The sequence below is a fragment of the Scardinius erythrophthalmus genome (assembly GCF_964197995.2).
Source record: "Scardinius erythrophthalmus genome assembly, chromosome: 4".
In the NCBI taxonomy this organism is placed as follows: Eukaryota; Metazoa; Chordata; class Actinopteri; order Cypriniformes; family Leuciscidae; genus Scardinius; species Scardinius erythrophthalmus.
The window spans coordinates 296296-306854 of NC_138224.1; the positions used below are offsets into that span (position 1 = coordinate 296296).

Here is a 10559-nt window from a genome sequence, read left to right on the forward strand (position 1 = left end):
GGCTTCGGTTCTCCTGCCGGCGGCCCGGTTCCGGTGAAGCCCAAGGTGTCTCGGGTGATGTGGAAGAACAGCCTGGTGGCCATCGTGGTGCTCACGCTCCTCTTCCTCGTGCTCATCCTCGCTCTGGTGGCCCGGAAAGCCATGGAGTCCTTCGACAGGCGCCACTACACACGCCTGGAGCTCAACGACCTGCACTACGAGGTGTGACACCACGGACAATCGGTTCCAGAGGAGCGTGCTTCCTCACGGGGAGAAAAGCTTTGTATTTTGATATATTTAGGCTGTTTTGGTTTCCACGGTTCAAGGAGAGAAATAAAAAGCAATACACTGAACTCAGGTCGCCTCAAATGATGACGTGAAGGCTGAGATCTTGAACAGCTTCGCCACTGTAAGATGTTTCTTTCTTTCTTTCTCACCAAGCGTTTCTCAGTACGAGTGTCAGCAAACATCATTAACATGTTCTCCTGTAAGAAGCACTTCACAGGTCTGAGAGCGACTGTGTTTCACTGCGCACTTGTGTAGTCGTGCACTTGTTAGTGTGTCACATGACTGCTGGAGAGATTCCCACACGCACTTCATGTTTCAGTGGAAGTGAACCAGTGTTTGTTTGTAATTCACGGCATCTTTCTCTACGATCGTCCAGGCGGGGGCAGAGGTCAATCGTTTATTTCACAGCATGACTCACTGAAATCTGTCCAGTTCACTCTTAAGTTCACTTTTAATCTTATTCTGCTTCGGTATTTTCTAATCTGTTAGTGTATGTTGGTGGTAAATTTTTTGGTGAGTCTTGGCTTTTACAGACACCTTGAGATTAATGTGACTGTTTTGTTTCTCTTGCAAGAAATAAAAAGGAGTCTTTTTCAAAATCTACAAGGTTTCTTATTATGTTTCATCTGCATGAGTTACAGTAAACAGCGACAGACAATAATGTTTCAAAAGCTCATTTAAAATCTGATCCAAACTAAATCACAAAACTAGTGACTGATGAGTTTTTACTGGCCATTGTTGGCGATATATAGAGAGCACAGATGTACATGTTTTTTTTTTTTTAAGAAATTAAAACTTTTAATCATCAAGGACGCATTAAATTGATCAAAAGTGACAGTAAAGACACAAATACCCAGATAGCATACATACCCGGGCCTCATCTGGGCCAACCGTGGCATATATGGCTCAGTTCTGGTGGTCACATGGGCCACATCTGGCCCACACACATCAAGCTGGTCTTGGTGTGAGTTGAAGGATCATGTGACACTGAAGACTGGAGTAATGATGCTGAAAATTCAGCTTTGATCTCAGGAATAAATTACACTTTACTACATATTTACATAGAAAACTAAAATAGAATATCCAGCTTCACTATAGATATTGGCAAGATAAAAAAACCTTTGCATTACAGTTACATTAATTTACATTATATTACAGATACACATTATATGCTACAACTAACAGAAGTACATTCTAGAACATTTTTCTAACATTCTCATTAAAATATGAATGAATGCTCAAAACACAAAACAGTTGTGATGGTTATTCGAACGTTACAGAAACGTTAAGGGAACAACATTGTATCATTCTTCAAACATTATGAGAACGTTACTTTTGAATGTTCTCTGAACGTTCTGAAACCAGGAGAAACATTTAAAAAACAAAAAACGTTCCATGATCGATAAATAATGTGTTTTTTTTTGTACGAACGTTTTGAGTACATTAGGCTATTAAATAACAGATAACTTTGAACGAACGTTCTATTAATATTACTGGAAGAATGATTGTTCGTAACTTTGAGAGAACCTTGAAAGAATCGCTGAACCCTGTTCGCTGGGATGGTATAATATGTACTTAATGTAGTATAATATCCCTACAAATGATATTAACAAATCCCGAAAAAAAATCCTTAGACTGAGAGAGAGTCTTAAAAGTGCAATATTCGGTGATTTTGGAGAATAAATGAGAGACAATGACCAATAGGTGAGTATTAATGAAGTGTAATTCATTGATGCCGTTGCTTTGTGTTGTTTTGTGTTTCGGGCCGCAGCACGAACCACTGCGTGAAAAAGTAGTCCCATTGGAATGCGCTTCACTGCCTTTATCCGCGCGTCCACGACGCTCGCGACGCTCCACGTCCCACATTAAACAGTTTGTTCTGCGTCTCCGCCGCACTATGATCCGATACAGAGAAAGAGAGAGTCTCGAATGAGATGAAAAACAACAATGGCGAGTGAGTGAGTGTGACGGAGCACTGGGATCGGGAGAGCCGGCGGAAGGGTTTGGAAGCGTCCGGGCATTTTCCCTGCGAGCGGAAGGAGACGCACGGACTCACTGAAACACTGAAACAATCAAATCGATGAAAAACCGCAACGGAGAATCAACGCGAAGAATCCGAATCCCAGACACACGCAGCCGGAGCGATGCGAGCGAAGCGGCGCGGCTGAGCGTTGAAGATGTGTGCCGCACTACAGAGTCTCTTACTGTGTACTTTGTGTTTGCAGATACGGGGTGAGTTTCATTTACGGCGCTCGATTTGTTCACGAATCGCGTTGATCTAATGATTCTCTGGATCGAATCTCTGTAAATACACTCGCTCGCGCGCGTATGTGTGTGTGAATCAATCTTGTTGTTTCGTGAAGCGTGAATCAGTGCTGTTGTTTAGTGTGTCGATGCTGATCTTTATCGTTGGAGCTGTAGAATGTGTAACGTGTTTGTTTTTGTTGTTTGTGCTCGTGTTCTTGTTGTGAGAACCGCGGCCGTGTGAATCTTTCACTCGTTCAGAATCAAACTCGCTCGTTTTCAGATGCAGCAACAAAAACCCTCGAATATATCAATGATGTATCGTCCTTTCTGTGGCCTGTTAGCGAGTTTTGTGTGAAAGCAGCTCTTCTCCTTCAGTTTGTGAAGTTACACACTCAAACTGCAGCTGAGTTCGATTCTTTCGAGGGTTTGTGTTCGGTTCGCTCTTGTGTGTGTGTGTGTGTGTGTGTGTGTGTGTGTGTGTGTGTGATTCACTCTTAAAAATAAAGGTTCTTCTTTGATACTGATGGTTCCAAGAAGAACCTTTAACATCTTTTCATTGCACAAAAGATTCTATAGTGAGGTAAAAGGGATTTGGGTTTATTAAAACGTTCTTCACACTAAGAATAAAATTGTTATTTGTGAGAAATGGGCATTGAAAACCCAAAATGGTTCTTCTGAGGTGAAAAGAGAAACACTTTTTTTGGCCATGAAGTGAGTTGCTAGTGTTGGTAAACAGTGTTGTGTGTAACAGCTGTTCAGTGGGACAAACTAAGCCAGCTATAAGAATCTCAGAAAAAGTGTGTAAAAGATCAGCTGAAAGATTGACATGATCCAAGGCCAAATAAGTATCCAGAAATCTCCATATTCCCAGTTTCTGCTCTGGCACGGGCTTCAGTCACTTATGCGAGTTTCTAAATATTTGAGAAAGGAAATTCCCCGTGTTAGGAAAACAGGCTGGAGGTCGAGCCGGTGTTTTTGTGGTCGATGTGTCAAATTGAGGTTTGATTTTCTGCCAGATCCCTGTGGAGTCGCCACTCCACCGCCGGATCTGCAGGAATAGATGGCAGGATTATTAGTTTTACAGTAGCAGGTGATGGAGGATTATTGTGTGGAGTTACTGTACATGTCATGCTGAGATTATGCAAAGTGGTTCCGCTAATATTCTACAATATTATTGATCTGATGACAGCATTATATGAGAACTGAACTGAGCTGGACGATGACATCACGGTTTTCTCCAGAGCGGATATATATAAATGAACTAAATTAACAACTTTTTTTACAATAGAAATGAACCATCACTGAACTTACTTAAGCTGGACTGTGGCGCTATTTTCTTCTAGAAACAAACTTTGTTGCATTATTTTCCTGTTTCCTGAAAGAATCTGTGTTGTAAAAAGCGCTAGACTATATAAATAAAGGTGACTTGAAATCATCTTTAAGGTACACTATGTAAGATTTTTGGATTAAAATATATGTTGAACAATATTATATATTTCGTTGACTAGTGTACTTAAATTATCCCAAATATTTCTAAGAATGTTTAAATCCAGAGAAATAATCAGTTTTAACCAGGACACGCCGCCTATCAGTGACATCACACCCGCGTTACCTTCGATTTCTGGTTTTATTTTATAGAAACCATGGAAACACCAAAATGCTTTAACCTGTTAACCGTTGCCAGAGCGCGGGCGCACTGAAGCGGTTTTTTTTATAAATAGTTCAAAGTTACTATCAGATTTAATGTTATACCTTGACAAACTATACATCATTACAAAGATATAAGACTCAAGTTTCAGAATTTGACCACTATTGTATTCTGAGAAACTTATAGCGACAGTTATTTCTTAATTTGTGTCAGGAGTTATGAAATGAAAAAATGAGTCGATACCTTTGATATGAATTATGCGCGTCAGCCGCTTTCATTCATAAAAAAACTCCCGTGCCGTCGTCATGACAGCGATACACAAAACAACGTCCTTCCGGGCTTTTAGCTAAAAAATGTGCAGATTTGGAGAAATATTGATATATTCTCATAGGTTTACATCAGATTTCTATAGACAGGAATAATATTTATTGAATTTATACCCAAATGCGTCGATGTAATCATTATGAGCGTTTGTATACTCTGTTAATGCGTTTTCAATTCATACCAATAGCATGAGGGCGCCCTCGCCGCCCTGTGCACAGTATTAGAACATGAAGAAGTGCCATAATCATGTGACAATCCAGGAAGCCTCGAACACACACACAGCTAACAAGAGATCGCGCTGTAACTATGGCTGTAACATGGAGAAACAGTCGTTTTGAAGACAATAAACATGTTTGCTATGATATTTGAGTTACCTGTGTTTTTCAATCCATGCCAGGTATTTCCATAATAATAGATTATATTTATAATGTAATGCTAATCTATATAGACTATCATTGTGCAGAACAGTATACAATAGTATATTTTCTGTCTGATTTTTTTATCTGAAGCCAAATTAGATCACAGAAAATTATTTAAAATACTCGATTTGCTTTATAAAGTAAGTTTATAAGCACAAACATGGTTTTAATCTCATAAATTGTCGTGTATTGATGGTGTGCTAAGCTAACATGCTAGCTAGCCCTAGGTGCACCTGCCACCTAGAAGTTATATTTTTATTATTTTTTGAACGCTTACTGAAATGTTTCTTTATTCAAGAAATGCATTTAAAACAGTTTAGAATGTAAGGGTGAACTTTGAGAAAATAAATTAGTGACTGAAACCATATGAATAGCATGTGAATAGCCAGTCGTTAGTAACTAATGCAGACAAAAGAAATGCATATTTAGAGCCATAACCAGGCTGGAGAAGTGTGAATGTGTGCAGGGGGAGACTGAGACTGAATGGGGCTCGTTTGCACCACAAAACAATAAAGACAATATACTGCATAGATGGTAAGAAGATGACAATAAATATCAGTAGCATTTTAGCATCAAATCAAAATAAAGTCACATGACATGGTCTTGAAAAACATTTCACTAAATACAGAGTTTTGGACTTATTATCTTAAGATTTTAAACATAAAATGTTTAGACATGTGGCATTAGCTGTAGTGCATTTCTAGACTGCTCCAGGGCCAACTTCAATTTTATTTTCATGAGGATGTTTCATAAAAAATAATTTCTAATAACTTTACAAAACTTTGAAGCTATTTATAACAATTTTTGTCATTATGACAATAATTAATTCTACATTACAATAAACTGCCAGGTGTCAGCTTTCAAATGAGATCATACTTGTGCTTTTAGTACAAAGGGTTCATGAACTGTATCTGTTTCAGTTTGGGTATGTCATTTCTTGGGATTTTTCAAAAGTGGGGTTGCAGCTTAACAGGTTAATATATTACGTGTTTTATGAGACCGCAACTGTTTGGATGCATTCATCGACAGAAAGCTAGTCATTGTTATACAGCTCAATACGATCCGTGAGTCGCGCTCGTCTCTCGTTAGCGATCGCTCCAGCGGCTCGTTCCGCTCCAACGGCTTTAGTAACGTTATTAAATATTTAATACATCACCGGTCATCCAGGATCATGATATCTGGCCGAGTCCGTGGTGTTCTCCAGAGAACCGCGAGAGCAGTGTCATCAGGATACGCCTGTGAATAAGCGACCTCTAGTGGTGGAAAGTTACATAGTGTGCCTTTAATATCTTCAGCTTCTCAGTAAATGCATCTTGATTTAAAGGGGACATATTATGAAAATCTGAGTTTCTCCGTGTAATCGTCCGCTTCTACCGACACAGAAAACGTGAAAAGTGAAACCCAGTAACTGTGTTCTGGTGATTCTTTCTCTGACAGAAAATAAGCCGATCAGATTTCGCTCTCCTTCTGACGTATGAAGAGGATCTTATTATAATATTCCCGGCCCTTAATCTGCACGTTTACACACACCAGCCGACATTTGGTTCCACACGCGACAACAGAGACCAGTTCTAACGCACTGATGAAGATCCAGCAGAGCCTGAAGCTGTTCTGTGGTTGAGCGCAGACGAGCACTGAACACTATTGACCAGAACATGTCACCGCTGTCGCTTTACGTTCGAAAATCGATTGCACAATCGATCGGACCAACCAACGCAAGTTTCGAAAACGAAAATAAGGAATCGATTTTAACTGTGTTTTCTCGAAGCGCGTCCAGCTCGTCACGATACGCCCGCAGCGAACGCGCGTCACACAGCGACTGCAGGATCTGACACACACACACATAACAGCAGATTATAGCTGCATAATGTGTCTCTTTTTACAACAAAACTGTGAATTCTAAACACAGCCATGTTGAAGACTGCAGTAATGTTTTTCAGTGATGTTATGGCATCCACTCTGCTTATTGTTTTTCGAGAATGTTGCACTCCTGTGTGTCATTGTGCACGAAACTTCACGGCAGTAAATCATCAGAAATATTGCTGACTTGCGCGCGTCTCGAGCGCCCTCTTTATGTTCGTCCTAATGCCTGGTAGTTGTCTGTGGATTTGCCCATATTTGCCGTTTAAAATGGAAACGTCTTTAGACATGGAAAATCGATTTTACAATCGATTCAAGGAACACTTGTGTCTTAAAAGTCGAACAGGATTTTTTCACAAAAGTGACAGCCCTACCGCTGTCTTATAAAGACCTCAGGAACTGTGGACACTTGTGGAGAAGTTCAACATGATGATGAGATGATCAGTGTAACTCCACAACAACTACAGAAATGTCTCCACTAACATTCAGAAGCTCTTCCTGAGTCTCTCCGTAAGGCTGCACTCGCTACTGGTTATTCTGGGATTCTGGATGAGGGAGATTGGCCTGTTCTGTTATTGCCGGAGTTTCTGAAGCTCGTGTAAAGACTCCGCCCTCTTCTGAACGGAGGCGGAGCTAAAGCTCATTTGCATTTAAAGCGACACACACACAAAAGCGTCGTGTTTTTGCTCAGACTCAAAAAGGGGCAAATTTGACAAGCTGTAATAAATGATCTGGTATTTTGAGCTGGTGAAGAGGGTCATAGTGTGTCAGCTTTAAGAATGTGTAGTGTTGGAAAACAAGACCGATTTGATTCTTTTCACACCTGAATATGTTTTCAGAATCGTGTTGTTTGACCTCTGACCCTTCTCTCTCTCTCAGGCCTGCCGCTGCTCCTGTACGCTAACCGGCGTGACCTGCGTTTGGTGGACGCGGCTCACGGGCGAGCGAACGCTACGGTGGTGATGGGCGGTCTCGAGGACGCGGCGGCGCTGGATTACGTGTTCGCACAGGATCTGATCTACTGGAGCGACGTGAGCGAGGAGTCCATCAAACGCACGCGCTTCAATGGCTCGACGCCTAGCGGCGCTCCCTCCACCGTCGTGTCCAACCTAGCCTCTCCCGACGGCCTGGCCTGCGACTGGATCGGGAACAAGCTCTACTGGACCGACTCCGAGACCAACCGGGTCGAGGTGTCGGAGCTGGACGGCGCGCACCGGAAGGTGTTGTTCTGGCAGGATCTGGACCAGCCGAGGGCCATCGCTCTGGACCCGGCACGCGGGTGAGTTAGGGCTAGCGGCACGCCGGTGAGTTAGGGCTAGCGGCCCGCGGGTGAGTTAGGGCTAGCGGCACGCGGGTGAGTTAGGGCTAGCGGGCCGCGGTTGAGTTAGGGCTAGCGGCCCGCGGTTGAGTTAGGGCTAGCGGCACGCGGGTGAGTTAGGGCTAGCGGCCCGCGGGTGAGTTAGGGCTAGCAGGCCGCGGTTGAGTTAGGGCTAGCAGGCCGCGGTTGAGTTAGGGCTAGCGGCACGCGGGTGAGTGGGGGCTAGCGGCCCCGCGGGTGAGTTGGGGCTAGCGGCCCACAGATGAGTGGGGGCTAGCGGCCCGCGGATGAGTTGGGGCTAGCGGCCCCGCGGTTGAGTTAGGGCTAGCGGCCCACAGATGAGTGGGGGCTAGCGGCCCGCGGATGAGTTGGGGCTAGCGGCCCCGCGGGTGAGTTGGGGCTAGCGGCCCACAGATGAGTGGGGGCTAGCGGCCCCGCGGTTGAGTTAGGGCTAGCGGCCCACAGATGAGTGGGGGCTAGCGGCCCACAGATGAGTGGGGGCTAGCGGCCCCGTGGGTGAGTTGGGGCTAGCGGCCCACAGATGAGTGGGGGCTAGCGGCCCCGCGGTTGAGTTAGGGCTAGCGGCCCACAGATGAGTGGGGGCTAGCGGCCCACAGATGAGTGGGGGCTAGCGGCCCCGCGGGTGAGTTGGGGCTAGCGGCCCACAGATGAGTGGGGGCTAGCGGCCCCGCGGTTGAGTTAGGGCTAGCGGCCCACAGATGAGTGGGGGCTAGCGGCCCGCGGATGAGTGGGGGCTAGCGGCCCCGCGGGTGAGTTGGGGCTAGCGGCCCGCGGGTGAGTTGGGGCTAGCGGCCCGCGGATGAGTTGGGGCTAGCGGGCCGCGGGTGAGTTGGGGCTAGCGACCCGCCGGTGAGTTGGGGCTAGCGACCCGCCGGTGAGTTGGGGCTAGCGACCCGCCGGTGAGTTGGGGCTAGCGACCCGCCGGTGAGTTGGGGCTAGCGGCGTTTGTGAGTTCAAGCTCAAGTTGTCGCATCCGTGTTTTCACATGCAATACAGTTCATAACACAAATGCACACTCTAGGCATCTTCAGTTCCCACTCGAGCCATTTATAGATTATCATGTATGACTAGAAGATAGTCAACTCCACATCAGATACATAAACTCATCAACTAACCATTCAGAAACGTCCTGTTGCTCTACACTTCTTCTTGAGTCGCTCCATCTTTGTCCGACTCCAGTTTAAACATAAAAGGCAGAACAGTTTCTGACATTTTAGTGCTTGTCTGTGTTAGGTAATCGGAGCTGTTAACACACACACACACACACACACACACACACACACACACACACACACACACACACACACACACACACACACACACACGTCCTGTGCACTATCTTTGTGAGGACTCTGCATAGACATAATGGTTTTTATACTGTACAAACTGTATATTCTATCCCCTTACACTAACCCTAACCCTAACCCTACCCATCACAGGAGACATTCTGCATTTTTACATTTTCAAAAAAACTAATTCTGTATGATTTATAAGCTTTTGTACCCATGGGGACCTCAGTTTAGGTCCCCACGTGACACGAGTCCCCATAAGTCTGTGTGCATTCAGGATTAAGTCCCCACCGGTGTAGAAAAACATGTCCACACACACACACACACACACACACACACAAGCTCTTGAAGCTCCGCCCTCTGTGCCAGGAGCAGCAGCTCATTTGCATTTAAAAGGACAGACACAAAACGACACGTTTTTGCTCCCCCTTAAAAAGTGACAATTTTAATTTAGAGTGTAAAATATCTGTGGGGTATTTAGAGCTAAACCTACACACACACACACACACACACACACACACACATACACACACACACACACACACACTCTGGACATCAGAGACTTATTCTACATCTTGTGAAAAGGCCATTATAGGCAAGGCAAGTTTATTTATATAGCACATTTCATACACAATGGCTATTCAAAGTGCTTTACATAGAAGAAATTAAAATAATAAAAAGAAATAAGAATAATTAAAACAGTTTAGAAAAATAAAATAAAATACAGTACAGTACAAACAGTCTTATAGGACCCCTTTAATGTAATCAATCAAACCTCTTAATTCTTGTAATAATCTATTTTTATCCTGATTATTTATATAGTTAAAGTGAAATAAATTAAAATGTTTTGCGACATTTCGACTGACAGTGTGTAAAAATATCGTATAGGTGGTGGAAAGAACCGTTATCTCTAATCATTTCGGATAACTGTATGCTATGCTACGATGTAAGCTAACTAAAAAAAAAAACCACTAAGAATGAGAGATGTTTAAATTCCCAATCTTAACTTCGGTTATATACTAGTATATGAAACATAAGTTAAAAGACATTAATGGTCATTATAAACGACTACTATAGTGAAGTGGTTTTGTCTGATTTGTAAGCAGGCACTGAAGCGATTACCCATAAGCCCTGCGTGCTCGGGTCCTCGGCTCGTCTCCAGTGCT

General features: G+C 43.8%; 1 protein-coding gene across 2 annotated transcripts in view; it reads left to right on the forward strand.

Annotated features, from left to right (window-relative positions):
- Positions 1-2299: 2299 nt before the first annotated feature.
- The window catches only part of lrp6 (low density lipoprotein receptor-related protein 6), a 43560-nt gene continuing 35300 nt past the window's right edge, over positions 2300-10559 (forward strand). For both annotated transcript variants that reach the window (XM_081363288.1, XM_081363289.1), the window contains exons 1-2: positions 2300-2499; positions 7645-8044. In XM_081363288.1, coding sequence (XP_081219414.1) covers positions 2445-2499; positions 7645-8044 — 455 coding nt within the window. In that variant the 5' untranslated portion in view covers positions 2300-2444. The remainder of the gene's footprint in view (positions 2500-7644; positions 8045-10559) is intronic.